The sequence below is a fragment of the Chaetodon auriga genome, chromosome 1, assembly GCF_051107435.1.
Source record: "Chaetodon auriga isolate fChaAug3 chromosome 1, fChaAug3.hap1, whole genome shotgun sequence".
In the NCBI taxonomy this organism is placed as follows: Eukaryota; Metazoa; Chordata; class Actinopteri; order Chaetodontiformes; family Chaetodontidae; genus Chaetodon; species Chaetodon auriga.
In genome coordinates this window covers 1,106,058-1,126,278 of record NC_135074.1, presented here as the reverse complement: position 1 = coordinate 1,126,278, position 20,221 = coordinate 1,106,058, and the positions used below count along the sequence as shown (strand labels likewise).

General features: G+C 38.7%; 1 protein-coding gene across 3 annotated transcripts in view; it reads right to left on the bottom strand.

The window, feature by feature from the left end:
- The window catches only part of ano1a (anoctamin 1, calcium activated chloride channel a), a 123,171-nt gene that overhangs the window by 25,522 nt on the left and 77,428 nt on the right, over positions 1–20,221 (bottom strand). For 2 of the 3 annotated variants that reach the window (XM_076746813.1, XM_076745164.1), the window contains exons 10-15: positions 20,039–20,103; positions 18,387–18,521; positions 13,424–13,584; positions 10,518–10,603; positions 8,597–8,608; positions 6,230–6,301 (exon numbers count right to left, since the gene is read on the bottom strand). In XM_076746813.1, the coding sequence (XP_076602928.1) occupies positions 6,230–6,301; positions 8,597–8,608; positions 10,518–10,603; positions 13,424–13,584; positions 18,387–18,521; positions 20,039–20,103 (531 nt within the window). The remainder of the gene's footprint in view (positions 1–6,229; positions 6,302–8,596; positions 8,609–10,517; positions 10,604–13,423; positions 13,585–18,386; positions 18,522–20,038; positions 20,104–20,221) is intronic. The other variant, XM_076745981.1, reaches the window with a different exon arrangement.

Sequence of the window (20,221 nt, the reverse complement as noted above, 5' to 3'; positions counted from 1 at the left end):
TTATGTGAAGGACATAAAGTACACAGCATATTTTAGGCATATAGACCTATGTGTCTGTGTGTGTGTGTGTGTTTGTGTGTGAGTTAATATGTGTTTCTGCTGCTACAGCGTCATGACTTTCTGTCAGTAACTGCTATTATGCCCTTGGCACTCAGATGCACACAGCACGTACACACACACATACACACGCACACCATAGACATACACACATTATGTGGCTGCAGTGAAGCACAGCTAATTCTGCCCCAAGCTATCATGTCACATTCAAGCCTGCTAAGAATTAGGTCAAAAAGCTCCAGCAACTGTGTGTGTGTGTGTGTGTGTGTGTGTGTGTGTGTGTGTGAGACACACGGACGCGACTTTGCCACAAGGCAGAAGGTTGATAATCAAAATGAACGTGCTTGACTCTGAACTTTATCCGGAGGACTCCATATGTGTCAAATACATCAAATGTGTCTTTACTTTTAAAATTTCATTAGTACTTTCTGTTGAAAATGCAGCTGTCATTATTCCCACACTAGTCAATGCTGATTGCAGATCAGATCTACATTCCACGTCTCCCAGTTGAAGCCTGTGTCCCCCAGTACCCTTTATGCCCACTCAGTTAGCTGCGCCTAACCAGCAGCGCACCTGGGGCATCAGTCTGATTAGGGTATGTAGGCTGAGTATTTAAGGAAGGCTTTTGGCTCTACCTGTTGCTGATTATCCTGATCTCTTCCATGAGTTTCGAGGTAATATCTCTTCTGAGTATCTTCCAGTCCTTTTGCCAGTTGCTTCCTCTTGTGCTTTGTTCTTTTCCCACTCTTTTATGAGTATGCGTTTTGTGTCTGGCCCTAGTGTTCTCTTTTCCCTTTTCCCTTTACCTCTTTCTCTTAACTACAGACCTGGATCTCAGAACACTAAACCGGACTCTCTCTCATCAGTTCTCTCTGTCTGAGCCTGAGACCCCCACCCCCCCACCCTCCACCCAATACCATCCTGCCTACTGATCAGGTAGTGTCAGCCCTCACTTGGGGAATTGAAGGTGTGGTTCGTGATGCCCAACAACAGCACCCTGACCCAGGTAACCGACCCCCAAATAAACTTTTTGTCCCTCCGTCAGTCCGTTCTCAGGTCCTTCACTGGTCACATTCCACTCGTCTCACCTGTCATCCCAGAGCCAACCACACTCCCTACTCTCTTTCTCTCTCTCTCTCTCTCTCCCTACTTTTCTACATTTAACTTCTGGTTATAATCCCCAGTCCAACGGCCAGATGGAGAGAACAAATCAGGACCTGGAAACCGCCCTGCGTTGTCTCACCAAAGAGAACCCTGCTGACTGGAGCTCTCTCCTCCCATGGATTAAATATTCACTCACCTCATTCAACTCACTCACCTCCTCTGCCAGTGGTCTCTCTCCTTTCGAGGTCTCCCTCGGCTATCAACCCTCCCTGTTCCCATCTCAGGAGAAGGAGATCCCTGTGCCTGCTGTCACTGAACATATGGCTAACATCAGGAGGATTTTGAAGGAGGCCAAGACAGCCCTCGAGTGCACCCAAATGGTGAAGCAATGATCTACTGATCGTCAAAGGAACCCAGCCCCTCCCTACAAGCCAGGTCAGTCTGTTTGGTTATCCACTAAAAAGTCACATAAACTTCCCCCCAGATATATCGGTCCATTTCCCTTTGTTGAAATAATCAATCCTCAGGCTGTTACCCTCAAGCTCCCTGTCTCCATGGAGATTCATCCTACTTTCCATGTCTCTCAGCTGAAACCTGTGTCCACCAGTAGCCTCAACCCAGTAGCCTTTTGTTTGTTATTTCCACTCGTCGTGAGTGCGTTTTGTGTTTGTTTCTCTCCACTCATTTAGTGTGTTTTTTGTTGTTCATTCCACACCTGATGAATGCGCTGTTTGTTCACATTTATTGTTAATAAATTATTTTCTTTCTGACTCTTGTTCCCAGTCTGTATTTTGAGTCCAAGAAATATTGCATTTAAGACATAGCCTAACATTTTGTTCACACTTATTGAAAAATAAATTATTTTTCTTCTTTATCTTGTCTCCGGTCTGGATTTTTGAGTTCGAGAATGTAGTTAAGGTGAAAGCCTAACACAAACAGAAGATGTCATCATAAAGTTGCAATGAGCTATAAAAGCACTAAGAGTCCATCAGTCCTTTATTAAAATGTGTGTGCAGTCACAGCTGGGCCCACAGCTGGTTTAATCAACCCAACCCAGCTGTGGAATGATCTCAGATATCTGTTTGATTTGGCCCTCCCAGAGAAAGTGTACCTCCTCCCTGATGGCCGAAGTTAAAACTCTGCATGAAAGGGGGGTTGAGGGCTTCCCAGGGTGGCATTTTCCCTCAAAATGTCTAAATGGATAAATATAGCCAAGATAATTCAAGTTGATGCTGTTGGGACCTCACCATGTGGGTGAACAAAGGGAGGCCTACATGTAAAAACAAATCCCTGAAACAACGGAGCAGCGTGAAGACCAAGTCAAGCTTTGTGCATCTCACCTGAGTGTGAGATTTAGTTTGAATACAAATCCTGCTTTCCCATTGGAAGAGACCCACTGGAAGTCAGGGGGAATTTCTAGAATGCAACCACAACATCACCAAGGATACAAGAATCGACATGCCCCAATCCATAGCATCTTTCCACTGCAGCGTTAAGTTGCAACAGGAAGTGTCCCATTCTTAATCAAATGTTTATATTTTAACTAGCTTAGGCAACAGTCCCCCAACTCACTGAACAAGAACAGACTGGTTTGTTTTCACTGAACACAATACATCCTTGATACAGAACCCTTGCTCGCCCCACTCATTAATTACCACACATTTGGGATCAGGTCAAAACCCTGAAGCCATGGCATTATGACCCCAGATGAACTCCTAGTACTCTTGTCAGAGAGGCCTGCTGTCAGTCAAGACCTTTACAATGACCTGTGGCACAGGATACAAGAATTAATATGTCTCATTCCATTGTGTTTTGCACTGCAATGTCAAATTGCTACTGGATTTGTCCTATTCCACATCAAATCTTTGTATTTTAAGTAGCCTAAGCAATATTTCCCCAACCCAATAAGTAACAGACAGTTCTGTGTTCACCAAACACATTTGGATCCTGTGCAACCAGTGGTCTTACCTTGCCTACAGAAAGAATATATGCATTACACAGTTTCTTCAAGAAAGAGAAGGGTGCTTTCCTGGTTTCTGTGGAGATGTGTGGGGCTTGTTTTCCTGTATGTCCTTTTTTAGCAGAGGCTGGGCATGACTCACCAGGTGGTTTGGGAGCTGGCTCAACACAACACAACTGGCACTAATCGCAACTGGCCACTCGCTAGTGTTTAAGAATTCTATGTCTTTTGTTAGTGTGTTAGCCTTGTGTTCTCCACAGTGTGTATCTCTCTTACGTTCTCCAGTGGGTCTGCCTGTATTGTTCTCCAGCACCAGCGTCTCAGCCACCATGCTGCCCAGCCTCTCGCCTCCACCAGCCTCCAGTTACAAACCCTCAACCACCACCACCGTGCCTCACCTGTGCCTCCACCACCACATGCCCCCCTATGCAAGTACTTGCACCACCTGTGCTCCGTGTGCCACAGCACAGAACTGTATCTCATGCCTCACCAGCTGCTCACTGGACTTCCACATTACTAGTCTCCGGTGTACCTGGACTGATCTTTCTTTATTATTGTTTCCAATAAATTCCTATTTTTCCTTTACCCCTGTCTGCGTAACCATAACCATACCATAACACAGACAGACTAAAACACAAATCAATGCCCCCCTGAGGAGATCTTAAGTAAGAGGCTCTGGTCTGGGCAGACATTACTGTACTGTAATGAAATTAGCTGAACAGTGCTGTTGTTGCTGTTTGCAATACATCAATCATTACAGTGAATGTGCTGCCTTACACCATTGGGCTTTGTTTCTTTCCACAGCATTTTGGAACTTCTTTGCTTCATTTATAGAGACCATAAGCTTCTTGTTTTGAGTTCCTAATAATAGAGTGGATGAACATTTTTAACAACTCAGATCCTCTCATCTGGATTGTGGTGGATGGACAGTCAGACAATGAGCAGAGAGACTTTAGAAACAAACTCAAGTGAAGAATAGGATGAAAGAGGATACTTTCTATCTATTCCACTCTTCTTTTGAACTACAGGTGATAGTAATGTGCCATACTGCAATACTGCCGAAGGCAGAGTAAAAGAGTTCTGGCAGGAAGTAAACATGTATGTAAACACTACTGATTCCAAAATGTTAAAAAAAAAAATCTGCCCCGCAAATGCTTCATGAGGAAGGCAATACACGTTGGTTGGACCACAAGGATACACATAAAGCATTTTGTGAGTATCAATGAATGGAGACATAAGGTTTGTTTACAAGAAAACTCCACATGGCACCTTAAACATCATTTTCCTTCGAGGAAGATGTGACCAAAATCATATTAGCCATTTCACAACAGTTTTTTTACTCTTCCTATTCTTAATTAGATTATCATAAAACTATGCAACAAAGAAACTTCAGCAATAATGGTGACTCAGTATTTACTGTGCTATTTCTTAGCAAATTTCTTGTCTCTGCAAGTTGATTTCCAAAGTACACTGAAATCAATTGATAACCAGTGGTGGAATGTAACCAAGTAAACTTACTCACATTCTGTTCTTAAAGGTCCCATACTATAAAGCTTTTTCAACAAGTTAACATAGGTTTATGAGTTCAAGAAAACATGTTTTTGAAGCTGTTTGCTGGAAATAGCTTTAAGGAAAAGATTCTCGCCAATCTCTATTTCCCTCTCTTTCAGTCATTTTCAGAATGTGCTATTTCTGGTATCTGTAGCTTTAAATGCAAATGAGCTGCTGCTCATTTGCCCATGCCCCACTCATAAACTATTACCATGGTAATAGGGAGAGTGTAGACTCTAACGAAGCACTACCCATGTGAAAGTAGCAGACATGGGGGCAATGAACAGACCTAGATCCCTGCATCGGATCCTAAAGAAGGAGGGGAGGCTCCTGCAGAACTTCAGACTCAGAGTATTCAGCAGGATGCCTCTGAATGGTTAGTCAAAAAATGTCTTCCTAGAAGTAACTAGAAACTAGCAATTAGCCTTACATTGTTCTCAATGGCAAAACACATGCTACAACACGCAAGAGTTCATGCTAATCTACAAAAGATACACACAGCTAATTATTTACTTACATGTCCCTCGTCTGCAGGTATTCCATGCAAAGTTGGAAGTGACCCTGTAATGGTTGCCTAGGTCCACCTTGTGTAAGGTATTTTGGGATAGTTAAGAATGTAAATGTTTGTATTTTTTTTTCTGATTGTCATCTCCCATTGCCCTTTTTTATGTGAAAGTAGTGAATATTATCAGTGGCCATATTGCTGCAGCACGGATACAAGGGACTGTGAAATTGACTTTTGTTGTTATTTGTTTATTTTAGTTTATGAGTGCTTCAGAGGTATTAAAAAAGGGAAGTGACATTGGTCGGGAGAGACAGACAGAGAGGAAAGAGAGAAGGGGCTACGTCAGCATGGAAGGACAATCGGCCTTAATTTCCTTGGTTTAAGTACTCTATCCAAGGTATGGATTGTTTTTGGGGGGTGTGAATTTGGCCTCTGCAACATCGTAAATGGAACCTGGATTCCAAAATATTCAAATGTGCAAGCCAATGACGTCATTGTCTGCGCCAAATTTGACCGGCTCATCTGGAAACTGCAGGCAGGGTACTTTCAGAAATCTGTATCTCACTCAAAAAAGCATGGACAGTCTTATTTCACAGTTTGTATGCGTGTGACAGCACCAAAGACCTAAAATTGTCATGTCCTGGCAATGATGTCAAGTTATGTTTAGTTTTTATCTTGTGTCTATGTTGTGACAAAAATAACACCCAAAATCCCAGAAAAAAGTTTTTCATACTATGGGACCTTTAAGTGCAATGTTGAGATACTTGTACATGAGTATTTCCATCTCATTTCATTTCAACTTCTACTCTATTACATTTCAGATAAATATTGCAGTTTTTACTCCACTACATTGATTTGACAGCTTCACTAGTTACTTCTGTTACTAGTTACTTTGCAGATTTAGATTAATCAATACACAACGTAAGTCAACTAATTAATTTTGAATTGTATGATCTCTGAAAGATGATGATTACTTCTTTCTAAGACTACTTATCTAACTTTGCAAGTATGATTTAAACACACTGCTAAACCTTCAACTAAATAAGTCTTACTTTTGGGGTTGAATGTTCCTGTCTCACTGTCTTTTGCATGACCCGGAACTCATACTCTGCTCGGTTGTGGTCCTAGAAGAGAAATTAGATTAGATGTTACAGTTCCTGATACCACTGTATGTTGGTAAGTAGTCAGTGTGCACAACAACAAACATGAGAAAATATCCATATGGAATTTCAGAATAAATGATCAGCCTATTTGCATGAAGTTTTGCAAAATAGAGAAATTGATCAACCCACCATGAAAGGATCAAGTGGGGGACAACACAATAAACAACCAGTAGTTGTCTATTAGAATAGATACTGTGTGTAAGAGCTTTTCATATTCAAGTATTTCACATATGGTCTATAATCAAACCCTGAATTTCAACCTTTAAAAAACAACATTTTGAGAAACATGCTTGTTGCTGAAATAGATAACAAGACCAATATCAATATTAATGTCAATATCAATGCCATATCTCTGTGTCCAGTGTCCACTGGACACCTTCAATGGTTATACCTTACTAAAAGGGTACATTAATTAACATTAGTTATTGCAGTAATACACAGTAATGCATCACAGAACACCACAAGAAATGCTGTCTTTCTGTGGCAGTTAAACCTTCCAACTCATCTCCCTCAGGCAGAGAGATGGACAGCAAAGACATGGGGTGCTGTGGTGGCTCCAACCTCCATTTCAGCTCTGCTTGCTCTGTTATTTTAAATTTAAATCTTCCTGTCTTTCTCTGGATTATTGCCCCTCTGTACTAACAGTCACTGTCTCTGATTTATGGACAACATAGGTCAATAATTCTGCAATATCATGGGCATAATCATCACCTTTGAATGAACCACAGAAACTTTCTTTCATCTTAGATTGATATTGTACATATATTGTTATATGCTACTTTCTCTTAGATATCTATAATCCTTAGCATTCATATCTTCACACTGTATATATTTTAGATTTGCACATCATCATCCACCAGTTGATATAGATCACAACTGTAAACCTGTGTGCATTTTTTGCATTGTGTATCTGCACCTTTGTGGCGATCTGTATATAGTTTGGAATTGCACCTTATCCGTTTATCAGTTTATATCAATGTTACATCCAGTTAACCTGTTTACATTTTGTTGTTTGGTGTGTGTCTATATATATATGTGTATACAGTATATTTGCACTTTTTACTCATCTTATCTTAGGTATAGTAGTGGTGGTCCAGTCTGTTATAAAATGTTGTGACTTTGCAAATATGTTTGCCCAGATTTTTAGATATACAGGCTAACAACTCAGCTAACAGCTACCTCCTACCTCAAGTCTTTATTGCATTCCAGGGTACACAAACCTATCCCTGAATGTGAGTCTACAGTGGACATACAGAAACTGATATTCATTTCACTGGGTAATCTAGCAACCATGCATGTTACACAAAATTTCAAATTGTTCCATAAATCAGTGATTACCTTCCTGTATCCAGGAATTTGACACACAAAGCTTCATGATGTGGCATGTCTAATCTGTACTGTTGCCAAATAATCCTTTCATGGTGGAAAATGATATTAACATTTTCTGTCCATGCAATGTGCAGTCAGAAATGTATTTGTACCCATATATCAAGAACAGAAAACCAATCTGCAGTATGCCAAGAATGTTGTATGCTGATATGCTGTATACAGAGGAACTTGACAAGAAAACAAGACTGAGTATTACAATTACAATTAGTCATTTGGCAGATGCTTTTATCCAAAGTGACGACATATGAATTCACACACCAATGGCACAGCATGGGGGGCAGTTTTGGGGTTCGGGTTGCCACCTGAGCCACTGGTACCACCAGGACAGCCCAGTGTTGTTCCTTTAACAATAAAAGGGTGCTTAGCCTATATTTTGCACTGCATTTCACAGTCCATGTGTGCTGCTTATGGGAATGTGTTCTTATGGGTATAGAGGGCACAGTTGTCTCTATTTAACAGAAAAAAATCTAAAAAAAAAAAAAAAAAGAAAAGAAAAATCAAGGAAGATAGAAAAGGAGGAGATCTATGAGTCAACAAACTGTCCTGTCAACTTTACTTCTGTCAGTAGACACAAACAACAGCAACAGTATTGTGTTGAGAGGCCACACTAACAACAGCCACAGGGTTGGCCAGCTTCAGGATGAACCCTAGACAGAAAGAGGAAAGCTACAGAAAAAAACCATTACACAGGACCAAAGCGATAAAGATGTCAAGTGTAAAGACCTGTAGCAGATTGTTAGACACCTTGAGGGAGCAGAGGTTAGTGTTAGTGGCTGTAGAAAGGATTCAAAATAGTGAGTGAAAAGGAAAGAAAGTAAGTTTAAATATGAGAGACAGAAAGAAATAAAACAATTTGGAAAACCAAACCTTATGCTCCTCCTGTAAAATACACCACGTACAGCACATAAACACATAAGGAGAAGATATCAGTCAGTAGTCTTTGTCATTGAATACAATTCCATGTCACTTTTAGAGCAATACATATACTTGATGAAAAAAAAATCTTTTGAAAAAACAGTAGGAGCACACTGTTTCATTTCTTTATGATTTTAAAAGAAAGACCATTCAATATTGATGTTTGAGGGTATGATGGCTGTGTGGGAGAATTTTTGGCAAGGGCTAAGTCACTACAGACAGAGAAGGTACATTTATATGCATATCCTGACTTGTGCCTTTATATTGGCCTTTTTACTTTGTGACTGCTTTAAAATTAAGTGACATCAAAAACATTTGTGTTCTTCGCTTGTTAATAGAAGTATCATTGTGAGTCGTTACAAGGAGTTGAAAATATTCTTTACAAATAGATGGTTCAGTTTGCAAATTTTGAAATGAGATTTGGAGATGATGAAGATAAAGAGATTAAAGAGAGAGAGACACGTTCTTATAAAGAGAGTGATGAAATGGGAGTGGTCCCTGGTTCTAGAAGGGGTCCAATTCTGTATTCACATTTTTAATGTTTCCTTTAATGATATACTCATAGTTACTGAATATGGAACCACAAGATGCTCTTACATATGTTATGACCACCAGCATCAACTATTTCAACTTCATGTTGTAAAATTCATGTTTTGTCTGTCATTTTGGAATGGCAGACATTTACATTTATTTATTTGGAATTTGTATTTTTATTCAAAAGGAATGTGACAGTTTTACAATTTTCCAGGCAGCTTTTTGTCTCCATTCATTTCACTGTGCTGGAAATCATCTTGCAGAGACTTCAATTTACAAGTTAATCTAATGCAAAACATCATGTCTGCTTTGGTTGCCATCAAAGCCACACTGCCACAGCAGCCACATTGTTACATGATAATACATTTGAAAGTGTAGGTGAATTTGAAGGGCCAACACTTCATTAGCACACAGCAATAATGTTACTTTTACAACAATTAAAATATGACGGCATGATGGACGACTGTCTATGAGGAGGTTTCAAGTCTCAGTTTTTTTTATAGCCCATTGAAATGAACGGAAACCAATGTCTTACTAGAAGGGAAAAAAGTTTAAAATGAAAAATGTTAAGTCTACAGGATTTATAGGTATTGACTTAAACCAACATGAGTATCATAAAGAATATTTGCTTTTAGGGTAATAAATTATGCATTATAGCTCATACAAAGCAAAGATTAGCAAAATGTGGCTTTCTTTTTAATAAGTGACATCAAAATGAAGGATAAGAAAATTTTAGGTCCTTGCAGAGAGTTAAATGAGCAGACTGACACCACTCTCATGTCTCCAAGCTAAATATGAGGCTACAAACATCAGACAATTAGCTTAGCCTAGCATAGAATAAAGACAACAAACACGCTGTCCAAGGGTAAAAAAAATATCGACCTAGCAGCTGTAAGGCTCATTAATCAACATGTTACATTACATTTGTTTATTTTGTTATTTGTTTCTGTACAAACAAGATGACACTGACTCAGCCAAGAAATAGTTCCAACACGTAACTCCCTGTAAAACACGAATTGCCAACTTGTCCCTTCAGTTTTTGTACATACTAAACACATTTTATATTGAACGAGATATAAGGTGTTAATAAGTTTTAGAAATGCTGGCAGGTGAATTCTGTTACCTTTGGAGAGTGCCAAATGTGGTCCTGTCACCCCCTTCTTCCAGTCTTGCTGCTTAGCTAACTAGCTACAGCTTCACATTTAGCATACAGACGTGAGAGTGATAGTCTTTCTTTAACTCTCAGTGATTAATTGTACTTCTCAAAATAATGAACCAATGCTTTCCAAAATACACTCCTGGATGTAAATCTTGAAAGTATTTTTTGGAGTTATCTTACCTCCTCCTCCTCTCCAAAGCCTGTCAGGTCCCAGACATAGTTAAGTCGCATCTGCCGTCTCTTCCAGTGCTCCATAAACAGAACCGCTACATGATAAAGTATACACAGCAAACTAAACACAGGCTCAAACACAAGCTTATTACATACCTCTGTACACTTTTTTCTATACAGTATTTACTAACACCATCTATCAATGACAGGGGATATGGAGTGTGAACATGCACTTTTTAATATTGTCAATCTTTCTGTACAAATGTACCTATATCTAAAATATTTAATAACGTGGGCGTGAAGTTACGTAAAAATATGCACATTCTGTACATATCAAAGCAAATTAACAGCTGAGGAGTGACTGCATTCAAGAAGGTGATGTTTTTGTATAATGTCTGTACTGTACAAATTAGACTTTGTATTGCATGTGTCCTCGGCAATCCACATGCCGAAGTAGAATATTTAGGGTTCTGTATGTGACAAATATAAAAGGTCATTTGTTGATATTAAATTTTATTTGACAGACACCCAGTAACCTCACTATTTGTCTAGCTAGATGATTGTAGTATTTGCAATTAATTTGACAGTCCAATTGGTAATATTATTGTTAACAAATCCCATACCGATAATGCATTATTGTTTTTCTCACTAGTTTCTGATCCAAGCCCATTCGTTTCTAATTAAGATGTAAATCTTTCAAAACTGACCATATGCAGTTGCTTCAAAATACAGTAATACATTCCTAAAACAACTGATCCACTGAGTTTATCAATCATTCCACATTTGCTGGAGACTATTTTCAGGCGCAGATTAATTCACATTTGGTTCTCTAGTGAGTAGTTGGAGAAGCAGGATGGTGTATGTAGGGTTGAGTCAAAACAAACTACAGTGTGCGTGTTCATGGTAACGAAGGAACATGTCTCCCTGTGCAACAACATGTTGAATAAGATTTGCTTTGATAGACACACAAAAAATGTCAACAATAAGGCAGCAAATTTCACCATGATGAAGTATTTTCTATTTTTATACAGGCACACATATTGCTATTTTGTTAATACAATAATTTTCAAGTACATACAGCTTCATGCTATTCTCTTTCATTGGGTCTACAATAGGTGAGTCCAAATGGCTGTCGAGCTGTGTCTCCTTCAGACACTAGCTTCATCTACAGATATAATACCTCGCTGGTCTGAAGCCCTGCAGCTAACTGCTGTGTTTACTCAGGGGTTATGTTTGTTTATAAAATGGAAAGGTGAAATCTGGCAATCTGATTGGCTATTAACTGTGATATAATGAGCGTATACCACAGCTACTATTCTAAAAAGCCTTATCACAGCATATCGCTCCGCTTCAGGGAAGCAACAATGTTTCCATGACAACAACCAGATGTGAAACGTCTTTACAGAGCTACTGGAGACCAAATCAAGAAGACCGCAGAAAGTGGAGCAACATCCTCGCCACACAAACACACACACACTACACACCCGCTCCACCTGAAAGTAGAGGTGGTGCACCTGATGCTGCACAGTTTTTTAGTGGATGCACAATCCACGGAAATATTGAAATTAATGTAAATAAAATCTAAGTCTGAAAAACTGCAGAAATGAATGTAAATACAATCTAGGTCTAATGTTATGCAGAAATTAATAAATAAATAATATATGAGATAATAGCCTATGTATTTCACATTGAATAAAAACTACAATAAATTTATTGTGTATTTCTCTTCAATGTTGTCATTATTGTCAGCTGGGCGGTATTATTATTAGCTAGATTAGATTATAAAATCCTGCACTGTGCGTCAGTGAGTAATTAGCAGTCAAATAGTGGAGTACCACGGACAGCTCCCGTTTCATGACAGTCACAGGATCAGCACCTTGACAGCAACTATGACACTTAGAGCTCTTGGGTTGATCTGTCACTGTCTGATTGAACAGCCTCATGGAAATGATATTTTGCAATTCTTCACATTATTTACAAATTCTTCACGAAATTCGTTAAGGCAAGTAATTTGGTGCTTTTAAAGTCATGATATTCAGATACCGCTGCTGCATTTCCAGGTGCCTGCCGCAGTGTCACATACAGTCGGCTTAATAAAGTCAGTGATCACTCAAAGCTAAAACTATTAAAAAAAACTCTCATTGAGGTTTTGGGTGAATTCTTCCAGACCACTCACTCATAGTTAACTGTGGAGGGGCCTCGCATGGGGCTGATTGTCAGAGAAGCAACAATGTATCCATGACAACAAACTGTTACAGTAGGTAGCAAAAAGTTGCTGCTGTGTTTTGACAACGTTAACAAATAGACTAAATTAGTTGAATTCACATGTTTAAGGTTAACTTTCACCTCCAGATAGGGCTAACAATGGTAGAGCTGATTGAACAGTGACTTTCTCCCGAAAAAAAGGCGAGGGATAGACGACATGCAGAGCTAACGTATGGAGAGGTGGGACTATTTTTTTCACAGCAGGGCTGTTTTATTAGATAATAGGTATTTCTGTTTAATTAAAAACTACGTGAAAATTATTGTGTATTCCTCTTTCATATTGCCATTATTGGTAACCATTTTATAAATGCAATACATCACTCCAGTCCATGATATACGCTCATTATACCACGCTAAGGGGGTATAGAAGAACGCCCCTTAGCTGTGGTATAATGAGTGTATATCACGGCCTGTCGTGATGTATTGCTTACGTATACCAACTGTAAATTTAATGTGTGCCTCAGGTACAATATCCATGTTTCTGCAAAGGTGTCCTAAATAGATTAAATGGTACTGTCAATTAACTCCAACATTTTCAGCTATGCTTAGCTGCACAGCTTGTATTTGTAATGTTCTTCTCATCTACTAGTCTTTATTGGACTCTTTGTTTGCTGCTTGTACTGTATGATTGGATAAGAACGTGTCCTTACCCCAGAGGGCCATGAAGATGGAGAAGAAGACTGTGGCTGGGTTGTCAAACAAGTGGCTGGCTCGAGCTGTACCACATGCTGTCACCAGCCTCCAGTAGCTGCATGCGTGGTCACACAGTGGACACATGGTGATGTTGTTCCTGGGATCACAAATCTCCATACTGGATAAACAGGGATGGAATGAAGAGATTAATTATTCAAAGGGGTGGAAGAGGGCAAAAGGGTGGTGCAGATAGACCAGGACAAGAGTTTATATTAAGGTTCCATGGCACAAACCAAATGCATATAACTACTTAAATATGAAGTGGGAGACATATTATTATTATTATTATTATTATTATTATTATTAACATTCAAGTATGTGCTGCTGCTGTGTTGTTTGAATAAAGTAGCGGTTTTTACATTGTTTTAGATCACGCACCCCTTCAACAGATTTTTTTTTTCATGGTACCCCAAGCTTCTCAACGCCCAATATAACATGCATATATGTTGATATATGACGATTATCATTCTTAACAATTTTACAATTATTACATTATATCAATACTGCTTTAGACTGCTTTTATTGCTTTTAGCTTTAATTTCCGCAGTAAGATGCTGTCCAGCATCCTTACTCTGTATTCCATAACCCTGTCCAAGACAGCGCAAGTCCAGCTGGTGCTGGTGTTTTTGTTTCTCTCACTAATTAATTCATTTCCGTTAGGATCACTGAAAGGTAGCATGCAATTCCAAAATCAAACAAAGTCCACACGAAAACAATCTCATTAAAACCACTTATTTCATCCTTGCTGTTGAGTCAGCTCAATTCTGTTTATTGCAAAAAAGCCAGTAAACAGCCCAATTTATGTGTCTTATCTACTGACCCCGTAATATTCTAGTTTTTCTCCAGTCATCATGTTACAATATGAAAATTCATAGTCTTGGGTTAATTTCCATGTTTATTGCCTCTCTTTTTCTTTGTTTACTCCTACTTTACTTTCAAGACTGTTTAATGTGACCAATGCTTGATCTTCTGCTCTCCAATGGTTTCTGTGTGGATGATGTTCCACTCCTCTCTCCTGACCCCATACCACGTACACCAATTTTCTCCTGCTCCCTAAAGCCACTCTCTGTTCCTCACTTCTGTCAAGCTTTTATTGCCTGCACATTATTTAATACCAATGAACAATCTAGTCTTTCTGTGAAGAAGCTTGTAAGTGTTTTTAACCGCTCTTCCATGAACATTTGAGATTCTGAAGCTGCAGTTAGATGAAAAATTCTGAAACCTTCTTCTCTGCTATGGTTTAATGAAGAATTAATGAGCTTAAAGATAGTATAGTATATTAGTATATTAGTATATTAGTATATTGTTCCTTTGCTTCTCCAAAAAGATCTAATGTCCACTTATCAGTACACAATTAAAGGAGCAAGAAACTCCTATCCCAGAACTGTTTTAAACCATACATTCTGTGATTGGTCCCCCACCTAGCCAGTCAGTTGAATCCACCCCAGAGAGATTCAAAATTGAATTTTTGATAATAAAATAGTGGAGATTCAGCAGCAATTTAACACTGAACTGAAAGAGATTGTTGTCAAATCCTACCCACCTTCAACATTTACTCATTTGGGTTCCACAGTACGTTCCTCAACCTGCTGTTGCATTTTCAAAATCATCCACCTGCCCTTCAGACTGCTGACTGACTGCTCATTTATTTGAAGTGAGACTTGAAGTGAGATCCAGGTCTAGCCATTATCAACTGTTCTCTGTCTATTTGTTTTTCCCTCAAGTTTAAAAGATGTCATTGTTTACCCCCTTTTAAAGAACCGCTCACTAGATCCCTGTGTTTTTACATTTTCTTTTGATTCATCTCCAGGCTGCCATTTTTATCAAACATTTTTGAAAGAAAATGTTTCGACTCAGATAATTTCTTTCATGGATAACAATTAAATCTTCAAAAAATTCAATCTGGTTTCAACTCCTTATAGCACTGAAATTGCTCTGGTCTAGGTCACCAATGACTTATGGCTTGCAACTGACCCTGGCCTGTATTCCATTTTAATTCTCATTGACCTCAACTCAACCTTTGACACTATGGACCACAGTGAGACAATATTATTGTCTATCTGAAGATCTGTATTGGCATCAATTATGTGGCTATCAACTGATTAATCTCTTGTCAAACACGTCCACAGCTGTAATACTTGAAGCTGCCTCTTCTTCTTGTGCAGATTTTTGGGGTCCCCCAAGGATCTATTTGGGGCCCCCTCTTGTTAACCATACACATGCTAACTCCTGGGGTAACTCATCCATAGACATGACATGTTTCCATTGCTATATGGATGAGACCCAAGTGTGTGCCTCAATAAAACCTGGCACCACCGATGCATCTTGTATTGCGTTCTTCCTCACTGAAATGAAAAACTGGATGTCCAAAAATTTTCTGTGATTGAATGTCTCCAAAATAGACATAATCATAACTAAACCTCTTCTTTTTAGGGTTTTAGCCAACTATAGACCTATATCCAACCTCCCCTTTCTCTCGAAAATTCTTGTGAAAGCAGTTGCTAATCAGCTATGTGACTTTTGACACAACAATAGTTTATTTGAGGTTTTCCCGTCAGGATTTAGAGTGCATCATAGCAGAGACAACACTGGGTAAAGTTACAAATAACCTTCTAATTGCATCAGATAAAGGACTTGTCTCTGTACTAGTCTTCATAGATCTTAGTGCTGCATTCAACACCATTGACCATGGTATCCTATTACAGATACCGCAACACTTCATTGGTATTAAGGGAACTGCACTAAACTGGTTTAAATCCTACTTTTCAGATCGCTCTCAGTTTGTCCATGTTAATGATGACTCCACTTGTGTTCGCTAAAGTCAGCTATGGACTTCCGCAGGGTTCTGTGCTTGGAACAATTCCATTCACCTTATATATGCTTCCTTTAGGGAACATTATCATTCCATAAATTTTTATTGCTGTGCGGATGATACCCAGCTACATTTATCAATGAAGCCAGAAGAATACAATCGGTTAACTACACTACACGTGTGTCTTCAGGACATAAACGCACGTGCTCAGGCTTGGCCTGAACCAGCCCCTAGCTATGCTGCTATAGCATTAGACTGTCAGGGGATCTCCAAAGATACACCAAGCTCCTCTGTTCCTCTCTCCCTCTCCATCTGCATGCTTTCATGTCCCACCAAGGCATGTTACTAACTTAGCTTCTTCCACGGAATCTTTGTGCTTTGTCGTCTTGCAGGTTCCCATGGATAGTGGCGGGATCTAAATTGTGGATTATAGCTACGTCTCCTGCCATGGCCCTGCCTGACATCCGCTGCAACTGCTACTACTATTATTACTTCCACTGTCACTGTTACTGTGATTGCATTTCTGTCTCTCTCTCTCTGCCAGTCTCTCTTTCTCACCCAACCTGTTGAGGTAGATGGCTGCCCATCCAGAGCCTGGTTCTGCCTGAGGTTTCTGCATGTTTTTCCTCACCACTGTCACCAAGTTTTTGCTGATGAGGGAATTGTTGGGTCTTTGTGGGTAAAAGAGTTTGGTCTGTATCAGCTCCATATGGAAAGTGTTGCTATACAAATAAAATTGAATTGAATTGAATTGAAATGCACAGACCACAGTGAATGCACTACAAACAGTGATGGCTATCCATCTTCCCCAACAGCCCAAACCTGTCCACTAATTCATTAGCCACGTGGTGTCGTGATGTCATATGATTTTAGTTTTGTTGGTTGGCTCAGATTTAGTATTGTCACACCACGTTGGAGTCTGAGATGTATCACCATTTCCTAGAGCTCCATTGACCATGTAAAATCTTTCCATTACTAATCTTACCATCACAATTTTACTGACTGATGAGCTCCTGAAAAACTTGTGAACAATGAGTTGTCATGTCATTATCTGCATGTTTTAAATGCAATGATTTTGATATCGGTACATTATTAGTCATTATGAAGCACTTAATAATTATAAGATATATCCTTTATTTAACCAGGTAACAGCCTCATTGAGATTAAAATCTCTTTTACAAGAGTGACCTGGCCAAGAAGGCAGCATTCTAAAATGTCTACAATTCTATAATATCTCATTCTACAACATATTCTACAACTACTAGGCTATTAACAAGAGTTGTCCCTCAATAACCTATTAATCACTGCTTAGTGATAGTAAGTAAGGAAGTGATGTCTGTTCAATGAGTAGCATCTGATTTAAAACATGATTTATTTATTTATTTATTTTTTTGCACAAGTTGAAAATGTCATCAGCTTTTCATGCTGGTACAGATCAAGGGGACTGACCTTGTGCAGGGTAAGTGGTGAGGATTTGTAGTTTAGTCAATGTATTAACCTTTTAACACCAGCTGTTTTGATAAGTTAGCCACCTGGCAAGTTAGATAGCTAACAAATAATTTTACTTAACTGTTTGGTCACTTTGTTTGGTTTGTAACTAGGGTTGGATCAAACCTCAATACTCTTTGTTACCAGAATGTCTCCCACCACCATCAAAAACTGTCTGAAAGCAATCATTAAATGTCTGATTCCTAATCTTGTTTATGGAATTTCAGAATGTTTCCAACTTTATACTTTATTGTATTTGGGCAAGGCTCTTGTATGGCTGACAATTTCACATTCTAAAACCCTTAGCAGGGCAGCAAAACTGTGCCTCAACAACAATTTTCAGATGGACCACAGTGATGGAGTAACCATGTCAGTGTTAAGAGATCTGTGATGCAACTGCAAAAGTAAAACAAAAACAAGAACAGATGCAGGATTAGGAGAAAGAAAATATTTTTTTGTTTTAGACAGAGAAGACAAGAAAATTATTTTACAAGATATTTAGTTTAGCAACCGGTGAAAAATAGAAGCATGTGGAAAGATCTCTCCCTCTCTATCTATCTCGGCCTTTGTGTATGTGTGTGTGTGTGTGTGTGTGTGTGTGTGTGTGTGTGTGTGTGTACCTTGGTATGTTATCATCCACAGTGGCACAGCCATAGAGGAATACAATTACTCCAACAATGGCTGCAGGGATCAGCATCTGTGTGTACACTCCTAACCAGGCAAAATACAGTCCAACCTTCTCCCCAAAATACTTCCTATGGGAGGAGACACCAAAGGTGTTACATTTACAACATCAACACTCAATTGTCAAATGAACTATGATACTGTACTATCATACAACCAAGATTCCACTAAAGTTCTGACGCTGTGTAAAATGTGAATGAAAACAGAATATAATCATTTGCAAAAACAATAATTTCACGAAGTGTCCCTGAGTCCATGTATTATCCTTACTATAATAACAAGGTGGTGGACTCCATGCTTGCTTGTGAATGACTGAGCCTTTAGAGGATGCCCCTCTGATACACAATCATGATACTATCACCAAGATTATTACAAAGAATGCTGAGAACTCTAGAAAATTATTTTCCACTGTTGACCTCAACAATGGCCCCATACAGTTTTCTTCATCAAACTGTGAAGAGCTTGCATCATTCTTCAATAACATACTACTACTACTACTACTACTACTACTACTACTACTACTACTACTAATAATAATAATAATAATAATAAACTTTATCTGTATAGCATCTGTCATACAAGAATTTCAGTTGAAAATACTGTAAAACCCACTTGATAATGACAAAAAGGATGAAAATGCATAAAACCACAGAATAAAATAATAAAATAAAGTTAAAGTATCCATAGAATGCATAAAATCAAGTAAAATACCATATTTTAAAATAAGAGCAGAAGTGAAAAGCACGAGGCAAAGCCAAAAAGTTTCAGACCTGTATCAGGAAGCTAAAAATCTCTTCACTTCTGCCATTAACTAGCTATGACTTCCTGATACAGGTCTGAAACTTTTGGGCTTTGCCTTGTACTCTATTTAACTTTATTTTATTATTATTCAGTGGTTTTCCATTTTATGTTACGCATTTGCTTTATTTCCATCCCCATACTATCCTATAATATTATTATCAAATGGATTTTATTCTCCATCTTATTTTACATACATTTTTTTATCCCTGTTTTTATGTTCATTCTGTCTTTTTTATGTGATGCACTTGGTGCATGTGATTTATTTGTTGTAAAGCACTTTGAGCTGCATTTCTTGTATGGTCTTGTAAGGTGCTGAACAAATGAAGTTTATTGTTATTATTATTATTATTATCATCATTATTATTATTATTTTGGAATTGGGATAGTGCCTTACCCATATGAGATCATGGTCAATATGATTAGGTAATGTTTATCAACATTAAAGCCGCATTTATATAGAGAGGCCCTTTCCTGCTGTCTTTGGATGTTTGAAATAATTTTCAGCCTCTTACTTCCTCTACCAACCGCATTTTATGACATTAATAAAACTGCTGATATGATAATTTTAGGCAACTGCATCATCATGCTTGTTATGTGTGACATGCAATATCAGTGCTACAGTCCCTGAGGAGTGCGTGTATATATTCAGCGAAGCATCTGCCTATGAGTGTCCTCATTTGTCTTTCCTGCCTGCAGGGTGCAGGCACCAGCTATGGCAGACATATGAAATCTGGCAATGTTTTTTAGAATTTACTTGATGGGAGACACAAGAGCACTGCTATTTCACCTGATGAGTCCAACAGGCTGGTACTTGTAGAAGACACTGTAGCTGGCCCATTCCTCATACAGCAGCTGTGAAGAGATAAGGGAATTGATAATTACAGTAAATGTTCGTACATTATATTATATAGTGGAAACAGGCCATTATCTGCACATTTTACTGTTTTATTTATTTAGAATAAATACAATT